The 19148-nt window shown below is 42.6% G+C and overlaps 1 protein-coding gene across 1 annotated transcript in view; it reads right to left on the bottom strand.

Moving 5' to 3' along the window:
- Positions 1 to 19148, bottom strand: part of ptprn2 (protein tyrosine phosphatase receptor type N2) — a 124352-nt gene that overhangs the window by 79288 nt on the left and 25916 nt on the right. The window contains exons 4-10 of the mRNA XM_056434407.1: positions 14431 to 14666; positions 11930 to 12383; positions 11520 to 11816; positions 11226 to 11266; positions 10268 to 10686; positions 6901 to 6987; positions 379 to 458 (exon numbers count right to left, since the gene is read on the bottom strand). Coding sequence (XP_056290382.1) covers positions 379 to 458; positions 6901 to 6987; positions 10268 to 10686; positions 11226 to 11266; positions 11520 to 11816; positions 11930 to 12383; positions 14431 to 14666 — 1614 coding nt within the window. The remainder of the gene's footprint in view (positions 1 to 378; positions 459 to 6900; positions 6988 to 10267; positions 10687 to 11225; positions 11267 to 11519; positions 11817 to 11929; positions 12384 to 14430; positions 14667 to 19148) is intronic.

Raw genomic sequence — 19148 nt, 5'->3', positions numbered from 1 at the left:
CATTACAGAAAATAAAGAACTTTATCACAATATTCTAATTTTCTGAGACAGTCCTGTATATGTGTATGTGTGTGAGTGTGTGTGAGTGTGGGTGTGTAATTGATGGTCATCAGTCATTGCACACTGTTGATAATCTTCTTTGGGACGGGGTTTGTCAGAACAAGATGAACACCGTCCTCTCTACGATATGTGGAGAGGCTAATCTGTGTTCTCATTTAAGCTCTGACGGGGGCCGAGTGGTGCGGCAAGTGAAAACGAGATGAATCGCAACGAAGGTCGTCAACAGCAATCATCATTTGATGAGGTGATAGAAGAAGAACAAAATGATATTGCACATATATATATATATTTATGTATATATATCTCAACTGATCTTACCTGCAACTTGAACCAGATCGGCAGTGGTCACGTTCTTGGTGTTGGGGCCAATTCTGAAAGTCAACGCTGGACCCAAGACACTGCAGAATAAACAGCAAAGAAATGGTAAAATAAGCAGTTGTATTTAGAGGAATTGTTTGACATCTGGGGAAATTAGATGTCAAGATCAATACAATGATCTGGTGTGTTATGTCTGAAGCTGCAATGCAGGCAAGAGTTGGCTCTCTTTTAGAGTGGAAACAACCCTTGGAGTCACAGTGACGTCCACAAAGCCACTTGTCTGAACAGGCCGCATCGCGCTCGTGTTTTCTACTCACATTATAGGAGTGTAAACACAACCCAAAGCTTTTTTTCATGTTTCAATTACGGCAAGACTACAGTGATTGTTTGTCGGGCACTGCTGAAAAACACGGGTGAGCTACACTCAAAAGTGTGCCTGAACACATCTTGAGGAGACACACACGGAGGATGAGGCTCCTGGGGGCTGTGTAGACCCGGTTTGAGGTTACAAGATAACCAGCACAGACTTCAAGAAGGTTCTGCTCCAGGTCAAGAGATAGTTCCGTGCATCGTAAAATAACCATTTATTGACTTTACATGTGTTTGAGCAGATTAAATGTGTTAATATGTGAGCTTTAGAGGTGCTGGGAGGTGTAGAGCTGGTTCCAGTCTCTAGGCGAATTTTGAATTTGGCCAAAGACCAATGTGCAGTCATCATGTGTTCCTTCCCCCTACTGTAACCTGCCTGTACCTCCTGTTCCTCCCATCTCCTCTGTCTGGTAAGGAGACAGCTACAGACGTCTCTCCCTGGGGCAGAATAAATGTTTGAGGTCCCTGAGGTTGGCCATGAAATAAAATCTAACAACCCCACCAGACTTTGTAAGAATTCCCTGCGGTGGTTAGGAAATACTGTGTATTCTGAAGCAATGTGTAGAGACAAAACCTTACCCGTGACTATTGTAACCTTTTAAAATCCCAAATGATGGCGTTGAATGATGTATTTTTAAAAGAACAAATAATGGCTCCCTGGCGAGGGCTTTCTTTCAAAACGGGTTTAAACAAGCGTACAATGAGCATGTCATCCCACGCGAATGATGAAGACCCCGTCTGAGCCAATCAGTAACTGGTATGGCACATTGTTTTGAGCTGTAATTGTAGTTCCCCAATGAGCCAATCAGCACAGTTCTGAATGATGTGAGTGCAGCAGTGAGCTGTGATTTTCCTCAAGTTTGATCAAAATCAAAATAAATCAGAGATGTCTAAGACACTGATGATGAAGACATGGCATGAGAGGCTAAATGATCAATGCAGGAGTCAGATGCATCGCTCTTACGTTGTGGGGAAATCCTCACGGGCCACTGAGACGGACGGACGCTATGAAAATGTGCATCTGATCAAATACTTTGAGTCTTTTATTCAGTCCCAAATGTCTCTCAGTGAGGTGGGTCCTTTTTAAAGTCTCCAATACAAATCAAATTGTTTTTAAAAGTCTTGTAGTAGCAATTTATATTTTACTTGATTCTAGTGCAGAAGGATGCTGCTTTCTTTCTCAATAATAACACTCATTTGTGGAAAATGTGTTCAACAAATGGATTTTTATTTAAAACAGGTTGGTATAAACCTTTCAAGAGACATTTGGGCTCATTAAAAATCATTTACTTCAGAAAAGCATGCTGCTGTGTTTAAGGTTATAGATACCTTTAATTCAGAAAGCCAGTTTAACATGTACAATCCAACACGATAAAAACCCAAGTGTGCATTGATTTTCAGTTTATGTAGATCTGAAAAGACTTAATACATGTAAAAAAATCTGTATAGAAAATGTACACGTTTCTTCTAGTAGTTTCTATTTTATTGAAATGAATGGGTTCTTGGAACAGTGGCTACAAGAATACACATCACTACAGCACTTTTGAAAAACCCTAGATTATATATAATACATTGTTAAACCTGCGTGATTCCTTTTTCATATCCACTCACTCTTAGTTCTGTGTTTGGTCTCCACCAGCTCCTGAGGGAAATATCTGTCTGCTAAATGCTCAACTCTGTTCACCAGCGTGCAAACGGTGCCGTTCGGTGCTGAGCAGGTCGTGCAAATAGATTTTTAGAGCTTTTCCTTTTTATTTATTTTTTTAAACAGCTGCCAGCTGCACTTGGAATTGGCACTGATACGAGTAGTGAGCCAAAACTGTCGCGGGCAACAAAAGATTGAGCTGAAATATGAGGAATATGATTTTATATGTATAAAGAATATATATTATACCAGCTGAAACGTGTTTGATCATTTACATGTTATCATATTTAACCAGTGCCTTCCGAGATATTGTACATAGACTAACACAACATATTGATGGAGGGATGGATGAATAGATGGATACTTGGTCCTTTATTTCTATAATAAACACACGTGGAGAGTTGAGATGTCCGTACTTGTGGCATCTTTCCATCAGATATAATCACTCGGTCATTACAGCACATCGTCGTGTCTTAACACTTAAGTCCTGGAAAGTGTGTCTATACATTTTGAGTGTACTTCTGCAGACTGTACGGCAGATTCATCACACTGCCAGAGTGCTGTGACCCAGACCCACTCACCATCACTCAGCCCTCTACAGAGGCAGCAACACCAGCTACGCCGGGGGCAGTTGTGAGCCGATACTGCCAGACAGACGGACCCGACCATGCACGATGCATTTGTGAACATGATCACACACACTCACACACATACACGGCTTTAAAAGAAATGTGTCCCTCTCTAATACCTTCACCTAGGCTCTGTTTGCTCTCGTAAATGTCAATGTTTCCGCAATCTTTACCCCCGCCTGCCTTCTCCTGACCGAAGGTATTCTTCCTGAAGGGCTCGATGCATCTCAAATTGAACTGACGTGATTTTTGTTGGATTTTTTTTCCAAGTCACACAAACCTTATTTAAATGTACTTGGGGGCAAAAACAGGGCCACAGTCGGGAGATGAAGTTACGTTTTCTGGAGGACTTCACATCGTCTCTCGTGTTATTGGATGTGTAAGCTTGGACTTCATATATTCGCTCTGCTGCTGGGACATGATGAGTGTATATGTGCAGACTGGTTGGCGGGATATTGGCAGGGTGTGTGTGTGTATGTGTGTGTGTGTGTCTGCACAGACTGTGTGTGAGGATGGACTTGTGAGTGTGTATCCCACTCCCCCTAGTGTTTCTGGTGAGAAAAACACTTACGTCATCTGAAAGAGGCACATATTATCTCAGAGAACATCATCATCCAAAACTACAATTCCACATCTTTATTGAAAAGGGGACTATTCTGCGCTGATTACTGTGGCAGGAGCCTCAAAACGTAATTGTGTTCAGTGTCTGGAAATCTCAACATCATCAAAACCTTCAGCCTCCTCTTCCCTTCCTCTCTGCCTGAAATTCTTCTCCGCCTGCCTGTTGTCACATTTGAGTCTTTCGTCCTCAGCCTTCCTATCAGGGCTCGTCAGAGCGCGAGAGGGGAGAGCGAACCCCGAAGCAGGGCGCCGTGCTCTGACCCAGCTCTCACACTCGAGCCGACTCATATTCAGACGGAGGCTTTCAAACACTCACCTGCCGAGGCCACACGGCGAGAGGCACAATGGGGCTTGCGTCACGTCCCCCCGTCTTCGATATTTCTACTCCAATGCGCTTTCATTAGAGAATGCCGAGAAACAAGTTCAACAAAGAGGACATTTGTTGTCTTCTGAATAGAATACTGTTATCAAAAGGTGGTGTAATACAATGTCATCTCAGGCATCTTATGTGGCTTTTACACTGTGATCATGAATGTATGCAATGGTAGAAAAAAGTACATTTACTCAAGTATCGTGCTTAAGTGCTCTTATTTTATGCTATTTTACACTCAAACCTAAGGGGAGTGTATTGTTCTTTCAGGTCCACTATTATTTGACGGGATAGCTACGCGTCACTTTGAAGATTCAGTTTTTACAGATATCTCATCTGATGAGACTGCATGGTCTAAAGCAGGAGAAAGCAAAGACCGAGGAGGAAAACAAACCGATCAAAGAATAAATAAAACCCCAAACTATTTTTTTTAATGGATACAATAGAACATATTAGTTAATTAATTCAGTAATACACACAAATCTGGCCTGATCCAGCAATCCTGTCCCACGCTGCTTGCCCCAATGCCTCTCCGTCCCCAGGGTTAGGCTAGAGATACTCCTTAGATGCGCCTACATTAGTTTCACTTTCAGTCCCCTTAGTGCTGTTATTGTTATTTTAGTTAATGCCCCATTTGTTTGCAATTGTTTCTTTTGTCACACAACTCCCATATGCACACATGCGCACATCTAAATGCATCTATTCCATTTCACCCAGGTAACTCCTGCTGATTACTAATTACTGTACTCTATCCTTTTTTTCTGGTTCTTTCTCTTTTGCCTTGGCACGTGTCGTATGTGACTTTGTGTTATTCACTTTTCTCGCACTGTGAAAAACACCCCTCACCCCCACCACAAAAGAAAAAAGAAAAGAGATGAAACAATAAGTATATTAAATACTTCTTCCACCACTGGATATCCACAGAACAGCCTCAATCATTACATAATAATACTTCTAATAATAATAATACTTCAAATTCAAAGCGCTTTTCTAGACACATGCTTTACATGCACCAGGAGTTGATTCTGAGTGATATGAAATGAGAGGTGGCATAAAGAGATCGGCTCAATCAGCCATGTCCTGGTGTTCTTACTCCCCGAAACTAAATCAAAAGCTTTAATTTAAAGATGTGGATCAGGACGTCTAATTGGTTGCATGAATTTTGAGGTCTCGCCGTATGTTGAGTGTTGAACACGAGACACATAGAGGACTGTCAGACAGTTTTCCTTCGCAGTAGCTCTTATCCGAGCCAGAAAACTCTGTGTCTACAGTAACAGTCGACCCGCAGACTGCAGTGCACCAGCTTTGGTGTTCGTATGCTGCGGGTATGACTGAACCACCCAGATTTCACTACTCCTGCAGGAGCGTCTTGAAAGGCTTGTTAGATCTTCGGCGAACACATCTCCTCTTCCTCCTACATGGTCTGACACCAGATGTACAGCAGACACACAGTGCAAGAACAAACCAACCCGGGTTCAAGGACAGTGCGTCCGCTCATTACAGTTTTTCTCAATTGATTACACACAAAAACTGGAACTTATAACACAATGACCACAACCTGTAACTCATGTGCCAACTCCCTAAACCAATTCTGCTAAACTATAAGCACAATTATCTGCTTTAGACACACATTTCAATTGTTAACCACACTTTCTTCAAAACACTAAACACCATCCTCTCTACTTGGCACACTTCATCAATGCCACACCTCGTGTTCAGACAGAACGCACTGCTATTCAATTGGCAAAACTTCCATTTCCACGGCTGTTGTGCAATTTGGAATCAAGGCTTTAGCAATATAAGGACCACAGGTGACCTCCTGATTTGAAGAAGAATGGATGAAAACATGGAAGGTAGAGGAGACCAGAGAGGCAGAGGAGTATTTTCTTTGTGCTTTTTTATTTACACTTTTCTCTATTTTTTTGTTGACTGTTGTGGTCTATTTTCTATTGTTTGTTCTGTGAAAAAAATATAAAAAAGAAAGAAACATTTTTGTTGTATATTTGTGTGTTGTTTTATATTTTGAGTTAAAACATTATACATTTACAATATTTTACAACAGGAGAAAGCGTACAGTAACACTGGACATGAAAAGGCATAATGCTCCGGATAAGGCCTTCTGGTGTTTTCCCATTGCATAGTCGTGTTTTCCATTGAGCACATCAGTGTTCTATCGATGCTGAGAATGTCTTCTCATATGATGGGCTGTGTTTGTCATTTGAAAACAAAATACCCTTTTGAGGTGACATAACACTGTTTTGAAAGCAAAGTTGCATTTTGCAGGAGATATAAAGGGTTTTGCATTTTGTGTGAGTGGTTTTGGGATTTGTGTTTAGAGTTTTGAGAAAACGAGGCATGCTTTCAAAAAATGTGTTTAAGCAATCGAGAAAAACTGTAATATATTCACCGCCTCCTGCTGGACTACTTTCTCTTCTTCCAGCTTTTGATTCACTGCCGGTTCCCTCACTCTCTCTCTCTCTTCCTCCCTTTGCCTCTAACCGAGAGTCGTTTGATGGCTTGACTGCTCTCTTTTTGACAAGGCGCACGGTGACAATGGTGGCGAGGCAGTGTTTTGAATACAATAGAGACATCAGTGTGTGTCTGGAGGTAATTAGGCCTGATTTCTCTCCCTGCGAGAAGTCAAACACTTTAAAAGGTCAGAAAAACAACAAACGCCATCAGTGTCTGGCAGCGTGGCATCTTTCACACACATAGTGCTCGCAGCTTCTCGACAACCTTCACTCTGTTCGCCGAGCTCAAAGGCACAAGATAAATCTGTTTCAAATGGCCAATTATCCTTTATGCAATGTGTGGCTTTCTAAACGGCAAGGACGATCGTTATTCGTGCCGCCGTGGGCATGTAGGCGGATGTTTGTGTTTGCACATACGAGAGCTGGGTGAGGTCCGCGGCGTGGAGGTTCAGCCTCTCCGTCAGCCGCTCCATCAGGTCTGAGCCCTGGTCAGCAGTGAGGGAGCTGGGGGAGAAACACACACAGGCGGCCGGGCGTCACGTTTGGAGCTCCACATATACGCACACACACACACAGCTATTCAGCCATTAAAATGCAATCTTTGAGGGAGATACCGCCACAATTCCTACCCGCGAATGGGTCATTGCACACGAGCACGACCACGGTTGTCTGAACGGATGTACGGCGCGCACATGTACACGCCAGCAGACAGACACACGCGCACAAACACAAACAAACACACAAAGAGCCGCGCCGGGGGAAAGGGGATCAGCTGCCTCTTCAGGCTTGGTAAATCACCTGCTTTTTCCCCCCAGCAATGAGACAAACAATAAGGTGCAAATGAAACCTGCATGAGGTGTAATGGCTGTGTCTTATGGACGCGCCGTTCTCTCCCTTCCCCTCCCTCGTCTTTCTTTTTCTTCGCCCCCCCATTCAGCTTCTTTCTCCGGCGTGCACGTACGCCCCAAAGTAAAACATGATAACACAAAGTACACAAACACACGGGCACGCACGCGCCCTCGCGGTGGGATGAGAATAATAAGGTGCAAATGGAATGGAGGTGAAGTGTAATGGTGGTCTGATAAAGCCATGCCTCATCTCAGCTCAGTCCGTGGCTGCTCTCTCACTCGGGGAGTAAATCGCCACGGAAATAGACCAAACAAAAGCAATCTGCAGGCCGACGCGCTGGATGGAGGAAATGAGAAGGGCATACACAAACACAAACACACACACACACACACACACACACAAAGCTACTTTGTGGCTGACAGCTTAACCTGGAATCAGTGGCAGGGCCAAGTGACTGCAAGGTGACACGCACCAAAAAGTAATGGATCATAATGAGACATTGTTCTGTTAGCAGAGAAATGGGAATTGAACTGGGAACCAATTCCACACAGCGTTGGCGATCGAGTGCATTACCAGCTATTCCTTTTTCTTTTTCAGATGTTAAAAAATACTCAAAAACAAACAGTTATTAAACATATTCAAGGTTAAAATCATTTTTTTGTTTAGCCTGCATTCGACACCACGATACAGAACTCTTTTTTTCTCCCCAACTGAACATTGTCCTGTGCATGAGTGGCTGATTCACTCCACCTCTGAGAGAGCGGGTGGTTCTTTTGTTCTCCACTTTTCGAGGGGTTTTGAAAGTTAAAGATTCACCGACGCAATTCTAGACACGTTTGCGTCCCTCTGCGGTAATTCTAGCAAGTGGAGAGCTCCAGGAGTGACTTGTTTGTTGATGCCCGTACTTTTCCCCTTGGGTTTCTCCGTCTCTTTCTCTCCTATACAAACCATTCCACCCCCCCCCCCTCCGCCACACCCTCCCCCCTATTCCCCAAACCCCCCCACTACCACCACCACAATGTCAGGAGCTGTCAGATAAGCAAGTTTGCGAAGCCTCTCTGCAGGGTGCGAAGGAGCAGGGGATAACAACCATGCAATCATGAAGTCTGCAGCGAATGCAGACCCCTCTATAGGCCAACTATAGGTGACCGCTCAGTGGGCTGAGGATAGAGTGGGGAGGAGGAGGAGGTGAGGATATTTTATTCAGAAGGTGACCTTTTTATTTCCCTCGGCGTATACTCGCCTACATTGTGTGTTTACGTCTTCATGTGCGTCTCCATATATGTCGCAATAACGTGAAAACAATTGTGCGCCGTCGCACCTTTATGAGGCGACGTGCGTTGAACAGGTGAAGGACAACACACTGACTTGAGAACACCGTGAAGGGATTTGAGAGAGAGGACCAGGGGCGAAGGCACAGTCGATAGGAACTTATCTTTGCTGAGCCTGAGCTGCCTGAGAGGTGAGAGCGAAGGAGAGGGAGAGAACTCGGCTTCGCTTCTCGACAAAGTATCATCATTACAGCTGTAATGTGACAGAGTAATACCCACACGCCGAGGGATTTATCATCCCTGCTATTGTAATCAGGTGCAGCACAACCAGGAGTATTTCATAAAGACGTGAATATGTGGGTGGTTTCAGACAGAAACTGTGTCTCTTACAGGCAGTTTTACATAACTGAAAAAGACATTTAATGAGTCTGGTTCAACAGTACGGCTGAAAACTGGAGAGTGGAACAATGAAATATGATGTGTGAACATCAAGACAGCTGATAATAACTTAACTTAAGAACCAGAGTTAATAGACATACTCAGTGTACACATCTTAGCGGAGAAGCAGACACACACATCCATTTTTTATTATTTTATTTTCCACTTTATTCCCCCCCACTAGTCAGTTTGTTTAGTTATCTTTAGTTGGATTAATTAACAACCATTTTAGTACATCTATATGTGTGAATGTAGGTATATCTAGATGCATTTGTATCAAAAAGAAGAAAAAACTTAAAATATATTTAAAAAATATATATATATGAATAAAACTATATTGTATATATATATATATATATATATATATATATATTAATGTAGTGGTTATAATGATTCATGAGTTTATTGCTAGCTATAATAGCTATATTAAAATGAAGACACATTGCGCTCAACTCACGATTTGACATTGAAGATAGGGAGCTGGATCCTTAATGTGCATAATATAAAAGAAAAGACGAGTACAGAACACCGATTTAACTTTTTAATATTGCCACGCTAACGTTCCAGGGTGCCCGAAATGTCCCTGTGGCAATATAGAAAAGTTGAATTGATGTTCTGTCCTCGTCTTTACTTTTTAAACTAGAATGGGCACTCGGTAGAGCGCATACCTTCGCATATCACAAGATTGGGCATTGAATTATGAACATTTTGGCATTAGTTGCATGCCAATTGGATAAAAATTGACCGTGCTATGGTAAAAAGAAGATGTTGACCTTTCCATAACCTTGACTTTGACCTTTGACCCAATCAATCCCAAAATCTAATCAAATGGTCCCCGGATAATAACCAATGATCGAACCAAATTGCATGCGATTCGGTTTAAAACTTTTTTTGTTATGCGAATAACACGCATACAAATAAATAAATAAATATATAAATACACGGCGATCAAAACATAACCTTCCGCATTTTCAATGCGAAGGTAATAAAAGTATATAAAAATGAAAAAGAAACATGAACGAGAGAGTAGCTTCACTCGGTTTGTCAGTCATGCTTTTGGCATGTGATTTTTCAAGAAAGAGGTTATTACCAAACTTTCGATCAATCTGTTGACAGAGTTTGCATTATTAACTGTAACAAGTACATATTATTGTCCTTTACTTCACAATGTATATAACCTGAATCATTGTAATATCCATAACACACTATATGAGACTCATACTCACTCTGAGCCGGTGATGATGTAGCCGAAGTGTCTGTCCTTTCCTCTGCTGGAGAACTCCTTCACCCCCACGTGGACCAGCTGGGTTTTGATTCTCATGTCCTTCTTCTGAGACTCTTCCTCTTGCTTTTCCCCCGCCGGGTCCTGATTCCCCTGCATCCACCTCTGGATCTCTGAGTCCACCTGAGCGCCAGGCCCATCTGGACCACCGGTCAAACGCAGGATGGAGCCTTCCTTCGCAGGCAATGTCTTCGCCTCCCAGCGCTGGGGTACGGGCACTTGGCCCTGCGTCGTCCGGCTTTGGACATTCTCCAGTCCGGCCATTTTCCGAATGGGAGCTGGAGGCCCAATGTTGACCTGTGGAGCGTCACCAAAGGTCTTCAGGTTGAGGTAGTCCAGCAGCTTGGAGAAGAAGGCTGCATGCTGTGTTAAATCAAAGAAGATTTCTCTTTTGGAAAAGGAAGGCATTTATAATTGTTTTTAAAAGAACGTTTTTAAAGTTCTGAGGATAAATTAAGTATTATCTTGAATATAGACTTGTATTCTCTTAGATATGGTAATTATTAAATAGACATTTGTGTTGCATTCACTCACATTTCCATGGCTGAGTGATAGTGCAAGGTCTAATGACATCATATTTCATTACAAATTGGAAAAGTGTGACTCTATTTACCTACTGTACTAAAAGTGTAACAACAATTCATGCAAAAATACTTTCAATATTATCGCTTTTGAAGCTCCATTAAATACAGATATTTGAGAATAGAAAACACTCAAGGAATTATATAAGATCCTCCAGTTGCTTTCCAGTTCTAATAATTTAACAGTGAACGCTAGTCTGCACAACTTTCCAATCATCATCATTTGAAGACACATTCAAAAGTGAATAAAGTGTAAGTCTGGACATGTATCGGCCCCTGAGAAAACAATTTGTTGGTTGAGCAGAGTCATTTTAAATTCACCTTGTCAACGGGCTCTTTGTCTGCACCGTCTATTTGTTGGCCTGGAAACAAAACACAATTTATGAGAGCAGATTGTGTGAAAGAAGTTCTCTTTTGTATTTAGCACCAAAAAAAACTGTTATCAAAAATACATTTGGCGGCAGTTTCCATGAGGATTATACAAACAAAGCATGATGAACGTGTTTAGCAACTTAGAATGCCGAATACTCTTATTATCTATTGCAGAAAATAAACACACTGGTGCTCCAAGTGTTGCCAGCTTTTATTCTCTTTCTCAGCAGAAGAAACCCTCACCGTGCTGTTTCATGCGCAGTGTGTCTTCCTGGTTTAGATCCTGCCCTTTGTCTGATTTCAGAACCTTGTCTTGATTCGGTTGCACGACTGCCAGTGGCTCCCTGTCACGCTCCATGCCCCCCCTGGAGTCGGCGGCTCCTGGTCCTGGCTTGGACCCAACCACAGGCCTCTCCTCATGCACCTCCTGCAGAGCCCCTGTGATGACCCCAGCCAGCTGGTCCAGGTCTTTGCCCATCAAAGCCTCCATGTTGATGCTGTGCCTTCCCAGCTGGTTCACCATATTCTGGATGAATCGCTCTGGACAGAATAAAAAGGAAGAATGAGAAATGTACATTTGAAAGACAAAGCAAACCAAAAACAAACAAAACAAAAAAATATAAAAGCCAAAGTGTGAAAAACGCCCCTCTTACCATCCATGATATTAAGAGGCTCTTTGTCGGTCAGTCGGTTGGAGCCAGTCTTGAGCATGAGTCTGTCTAGATTAGGCTTTTGGGTTTTGGAGCTAAAAGCTACGTGAGACTGCGGCTCTGCATTGTTATTTGGAGCTGGCCGGATGTAGCTGAGGTAGTGGAGCTTTTCTTTGGGCCATGCAGACTTGACACCCGCGGCGCCCTGTTGAGTGCTCGGTACATCGGCAAGAAGCTGCTCCAGATGGCTTTTGAGCAGTTTGCTACCTCCTGGGTCCCGGTTGGAGTAGGTTGTACTGAGCTTGGGGTGCCTGCCCTCTCCGCTCTGGGTGAAGACTTTGGTGACTGGAGGTTGGCCATCTCCTTTCTGATGGCTGTAGATAGTTGTCTCCTTCCAGCCCTGCTGGGGTTTTAACCGGCTGGGCTCGAAGTGACCTTCAGAGTTGATGTCCTCCTTCTACAACACAAAATGCCACTTAGCACATTCAGAGCATTGTAAATATGTCAAACGTAAATTTGCCATGCTCGCGGTGTGGCTCTGGGGATGACTGATGGTCTGACAATTGGTCTACCACTTTAGTCTAGACTAAAATTTCTCCACAACGATTTGATGGATTGCCATTAAATGTTGTTCGAACATTCAGAGGATGCATCTTAATGACTTCAGTGACCCCCAGGAGTTCTGCATCCCAACTTTCTGTTGGCAATTAACAGAGACGTTGGCAAGCTGTCAGGCCGCAGTGTGACATTCTCCCTGAGCTTGTGAAATGGCTATGGGCTTTATATTTGTGGTGAATTAGAAATATCTCTACAATAAGGCTTTCATGAATTGTAATAACCTTTTTATTTTATGTCCCAATGTCTATATACCTCCGTCGGTCGAGTTGTGTTCATGACACCAAACTACAGCAAATATCTGTAGAAACACTGACATCCCCATCATCCTCAGCTTCACTTTGAGTTTGGGGCTAATTAGCATGCTAACAGGCTAAACTAAGATGGTGCACATGGTAAACACGACACTGGCTAAACATGAGCAAGCTAGCATTGACATTGTCAACGTGTTAGCATGCTAAAGTTTGCATTTGTCCAAGTACAGCCACATAAAGGTTGCTACTGTGACTAAGTTGTGTCTTGTTCACTTCTATAATGCTAAAGTGACAACATTCATATGATGAATCTTCAACAGCCCCCCCCCCCTCCTACACCCTCCCCCATGTCAACATTGGATGGGTTGCGCTAGGTCAGCATTGTTGTGACAGACTTGAGAAGAAGAAGAAAAAGAAGCAACCTGGGCTCAGCGAGACAAGACAGGATATGAATAGGGATAGATCAAAGACAACTGCCCTTGGAAATTGCATTATGGAAATCCTAGATGAGATAGTGTCACTCAAAGAGTAATTTCATGCTTTTCCACAACAAACTTTAAAAGTATATCCCTTCTGTCAAAGAAGTAGCAGCCATCCCTTATCTAAAAAGAAAAAAAACTATGAGGCATCTGATTTCAGATTTAGCGAAACCAGTTTATATTTGACACATGATGCATTGCATGATGAACACAATGCAATGGTACACAGGCATCTAGAGGCCAGTTAGTACTGGCACCTTAATGTGTGATTCTGTTCTTCTCTTTGTGAAATAGAGAAATCATTATGTGTGTCTGAATCATAAGGACCCACGCTTCAATTCAGCACACAATATATCCAATCCACTGAGCAGTATTATCATCCATGTCGCAGCAGCACTAATACTAGCTATCTCCCCCTGTGCCATTTTCTGTCCTTCAAATGTATATAGAGAAAATGTCAGTCTTTCCAAGCCCGGCGTACTGAGAGGCCATAATGGCATTAGCACCGCGAGACGGGGGTGCTCTGCCATTCACGCTAACCATGTTTGCATTTTTCCATCACACTACCCAACAAAGGACCTCGCCTCATCAATAAGGAAGGTCCTGAACTCTTCAACTTTGCATTATGACTGCACTGACACAGCAGCAGGAAGCTGAAGGATGCAGAGCACATTTCACACAAAGCCGGGGTTCCACCCTAAATATGAGGATTGAATAATGTAAAGAGGTGATGGAAGATCTTTGTGTAAAAAGGTCTCTGCTCAGTGGGAGAGGGAGGAGGAGACAGAGAGCGAGAAACAAAAGCGGTGCGGGGACAAGAGGGCGACCTTAGCCAAAGACATAATGACTCTTTTTTCAAAAGCAATAGGAAGAGGCCCTCCATACTTCAGTTGAGGAAAACGTGTTTGTGTGTTTACTCTGTCCCGTCTGACCTAAATGCAATATTACTAGTTACATTAAAACATTAACATCTTAAATCTTTTAAAGGAATTTCTAAACTTCCCCTCTTCTTGTGTTAACCTGCATGATTTTGTGCACTTGTCACGTCTGTCCATTTCAATTCAATTCAGTTTATTTTATATAGCTCAATTTCACAAATTACAAATTTGCCTCAGAGGGCAATCCACTCCAATATTACAGTGTGTATGACTCTTACCTGAACGTTGGCTCCCAGTTGTTGAATTCCTGGTTTTCCATCAACCTCAGACTGCGGCAGGAGGCCCAGGCCTGTCAGGTACTGTTGAAGGTTTCTGCTCAGTTTCCCGTCTCTGGAGCTGCTGTAGGCGGTCAGGGGTCTCGGAGCTGAGGACTGGTGGCGGAGAGGAATGGTCCTCAGTTTGGAAAGCTCTCTGGAGATGACCTGCTGGGTGAGGTCGTCCTGCCATGTCAAACCTGGAAGCAAAGATTGAACTTCACCTCAAACTCCTTATCTAAATAAGCCTCTCAACTCAATATAACCGTGAAACATTCACAGTTATGTAGGTACCTCCAGATCAAACGAAGAAACATATAGGGATGGGCATCGAGAACCGGTTCTGTTTTAGAACCGGTTCCCAGTGAACCGATTGTTTGGGATCGTTAGCCAAATTCTTTAACGGTTCTGCTAACGGTCCTCTGTGGATTTGCGCATGCGCGAACTTTTTTAGTTTCTTCAGACTGCAGCAAACATGGCAACGAGGCAGAAGCGCTCTAAAGTTTGGCTCTATTTCACAAGACAAAATGACAACGACGCCACTTGTAACGTGTGTCAAAAATCTATTTCGTCGAAGGGAGGAAATACAACTAATATGAAGAAGCATTTGAACATGCACGGAATTAAATGACAGGAGTGTCATGTGTTCGATGCAGCAGCTCAGCTAACGTCGGCGCTTCATCTCTTTCTGTCCAAGGTAAACTCCTCAAAAGTGATCACAACCACTCACTGTGTGAAGCAAGTTGCCTTTATTGTGTGGAGTCGATCAAGTTATCTTCTGTCCCTTCGTTTGAAGCATACATTTGAGCTCCGGCATTGGTCCCATTATCGATCACTTCACGTTTGGATTTAAAGTCCAGTTTTGAGAAATGTTTGATCGTAACGGTATTAATTATTGGAGGGCGTGTGTTATCAGCAAACGTTCGCGTTATCGTGTTAACCCATTATTAAACTGAGCATATCTATTTTTAATCCATTATTAAACTTAGCATATAGCTACGCTAGCTTAGCTACAGAATCTTCCATTGTCACCCTACATTGAGGCAGAGGTCGTGTTTGCCTCCCCTCTTAATGTGGCTTTATGTCAGCTCAGCAAATTCAGCGATTTTGTTCGTGCCATTTGTTTCATTGTGTAAACCAGCTTTCACTATATAAATAATCTCCATTGCCATCCCATTTAGCTGATGAGGTTCAGAGTCAGACCGGTTCAGAGGCTGGTGGTCTGCCTGGGTCACAGGCTACAGCGAGCACGTCTTGTCCACCTCCTCATATCTTTGTGTTCAGGCATCCTCCACCCCATCTGAGAGAGTGTTCTCCACGGCTGGAGACACAATAAGTCCTGAGAGATTGCGTATCCTCCCGGAGAAAGCAGACATGCTTATTTTTCTGCACAAGAATTGTTGATGATCCATACAATTGATGGTTGTACACTTGGTATTTGCCACTGCTAGTTTCATTTTTGGCAGCTCAGTTCATATACCCTTTAAAAAAAAGGAAGGAGCACTGTAATTTCTAGGAACATGTTTAAATTAAACAGAATACATTTTATTTAAGTTATGTAAGTTTTATTTTAAGTTCAAGAGTAATATCGTATAAATGTTTTTTGTGATTTAAAAAAAGTAAATGTGTATGTATACATACTGTGTGTGTGCAGCATTATATAAAAGAAAATTAATGTGAATAAACCCATTTGTGCTCTTTTTTTCACCCCTTGCCCAAAATAATCGATAAGAGAATCGATAAGCAGGAATCGATAAGGTATCGGAATCGTTAAAATCTTATCAATTCTCATCCCTAGAAACATATTCATTGATGCATTTTTGATTAAAGACGACAAACATCTAATATTAGGATTACACAATTGAATTTTTAAAAAACTCAGAAGATCTCCTAAACTTTTTTCCTAAAATAAATGGGTGAGAGAATTGGGCCTGTCAAACTGAGGATGACCATGATGATATTGGAGGAAAAATGACTGAGCATGTTTCATACTTTCTGGGCCCCTTTCCTAAAGACATTTTGGAAATGTCATGGATCATCTCTTTAAAATACTTTGAAATTGTTTATAGTTTTATCATCTTTACAAGAACAGCCAGCATGAATCTGGATGGTAGAGCAGAAGACGACACTAAAAGTAAGCTGTGACTACGCATTCAAACTCATGCACACGTGTACAGACACATGTATACACACAGAAATGTGCACACACACACACACACACACTGACAGACAGACACACGCACACCACAGCCAGTCAACAAGCCCAGGGAGAATGTCACACTGCGGCCTGACGCTTGCCAACATCTCTGCTAATTGCCAACACATAGTTGGGATGCATAACTCCTGGGCAGGGGCAAAGCACACTGGTGCCAGGACCAGATGGAGCTACCCAAGCAAAAAAAGATACAAAAAACATGGCTCCAATCCCAATGAGCCAAGAGGCACCGCAATCCATCGGCAAAGAGCATAGAAATACCACAGATATCATACTTGTGTTTAAGGAGCCAATATGTCCACTGATAACACTTCATTTCAATGCAGAAGCATTTTTGTCTTTAATGAGAAATAAGTCATTATGTGCTCACATTCCGAGCTGCCGCATGCCTAACTTTTCACCACACTCATCTCAAAGAAACAATGCTGCTCTTAATGGTGTGTACTTGTATAATAGCAATACATATTCAGCATTGGGTTTAAAGAATACAAAATAAATGCAAGTATCAACACAGCTGAATGTCTTCATTAGCCTGGTTCCTCAGCCATAGACTCTGGGTATTCTCATAGATATTCATAAGCACCAGATGAGGATCTGAGCAATGCAGAGCAGCTACAGATGCCTCCAGTCATTCCTGGCAGCGCTGAATGGAGCACAAAGCAGCGTATGTCGATGCTGTTCTGGAACACAGCTGAGCCATCCATCCGTACTCCTATGACAGTTAACTACCCATGGCTTAACCGATGTGGTGTATACTTGTTATATAGTGCGGCGATGATCATTTACGCTATCATCAGTGGGGAGGGGGGAAATCAGCCCTGGCTTTAGCCCTAAAGGATCCATATGGTACCTGCGGTTAACTGCAGCTGGTTAAATGGGTTCATGGTGAATGTGCGATGGCGCCACAACAGGATGAAGCCGGCCTCATTGACTGTGACACCTCTATCCCCCTCCTGTCTCCTGGGGGATGCGCTCATTTCCATACATACCATGTTGTTGTGCGTCTGATGGGCACACTTGATGGGGGGAAAAAGGTATTCTGGCGCAAATAAAAGAATCAGATTAAGCCATTTTGTGAGAAAAAAAAAGTCAGGAAGAAAAGTGGCGGGGCCTTTACGGTTGGGTTTCTCTCAATCAACAGCTCAGCTGATTATCTTGGCACCAGGGAGCTGAACGTCATGCAAATGTGTCTGTGAGTCCAGAGGAAGAGCAAGTGATGCTGGGTTTTTGCCTGTTAAGGATGGTACGCCGTCTCGGTTAATTAACGCCTTGCCATTAGCGCAACAGCTTTCAAACAAGCCAGATATTTCTGCTGGCCTCCCTTCTCTATTCTGTGTGACAGAGAGAGAGAGAGAGAGAGAGAGAGAGAGAGAGAGAGAGATATCCTAAATATTCAAAGCCTATTAGATGGAATCCTGTCGACCCGTCTTGTAGTTTATTCTGCAGTTTTTTTGAAATGCAGATTTTCCTCTTTCCTTCACTTCTGTCCACCAACTGATTTTAAAGGAATGAATGGAAAAGAGCGTGAATAATTTACAAGCGAGTTCTACATAATTAGTATAAATAGGAATGTGTCTATCCAAAAGAAAATGTCAGAGAATGTGAATACTTTTTGTCCAGTATCATTACATTTACTGATAATATTAAGTTATATATTGCCAACACGTAGTTGGGATGCAGATATAAAGTAGAGTATTCATGCAAGCTTCTTGAAATACTTACATCACACATACTTTGTTTCGTAGCTCTTCACTGAAGCTATATGATGAGGGATATAACTTAGTTATTTATGGCTGCACTATTTACTCAAATGCAAATATTCTTATGCATTATTTTGTACACATTTACTCAAAATGGAGGCTGATATATATTTTGTATCTTTAAAATAAAACTGGAGGAGTTATATATTTGCCATTACTTCAAACCGGGAGGTGAACATCTACGAGGACGTGAACGATTATTTGCCTTTGAAGGAAATCATTTTTGCCCAGAGTAAAAATCCGCAGCAAGTTTCTTTGAAATGATCCCGCCACCTTCACAGACATGGACTCACACTGAACGGTTCAATAAAAGCACTCTTGTTTTCCTATAACAACTCAAGTTTTCAACATGGCATGTTAGTGTGTGATCTGTCTGCCAGGTTGTTTTTTTATCTCTCCAGTACCATCGAGCAAGGTTGTCAGGGAACAGACGGAGCAAAGTATGAGGACGAACAACAATAGGTTTTGTCGATTTTCTGTCAAAAAAGACATTTTGGTGCAGGAAGAAAGTATGACTTCAGTGGCACTGGAGTGACATCATGTCAGTTTATGGTCACTGATTGCCCCTGACTGATGCCTCCTGTCAATGGAGCTATAATGCAAATGTCACAGTGCATCATCTCGATTCACTTGTCAGTACTACCAGAATATCCTCGACTGAGCAGAGGGTCAGGAGGTCAATCGACTGCAGGTTAGTGCAGTTTAAG

The sequence above is a fragment of the Pseudoliparis swirei genome, chromosome 16, assembly GCF_029220125.1.
Source record: "Pseudoliparis swirei isolate HS2019 ecotype Mariana Trench chromosome 16, NWPU_hadal_v1, whole genome shotgun sequence".
NCBI classification, from domain to species: Eukaryota; Metazoa; Chordata; class Actinopteri; order Perciformes; family Liparidae; genus Pseudoliparis; species Pseudoliparis swirei.
Note: the sequence above shows the minus strand (reverse complement) of the source record. Positions and strands in the feature narration are given on the sequence as shown.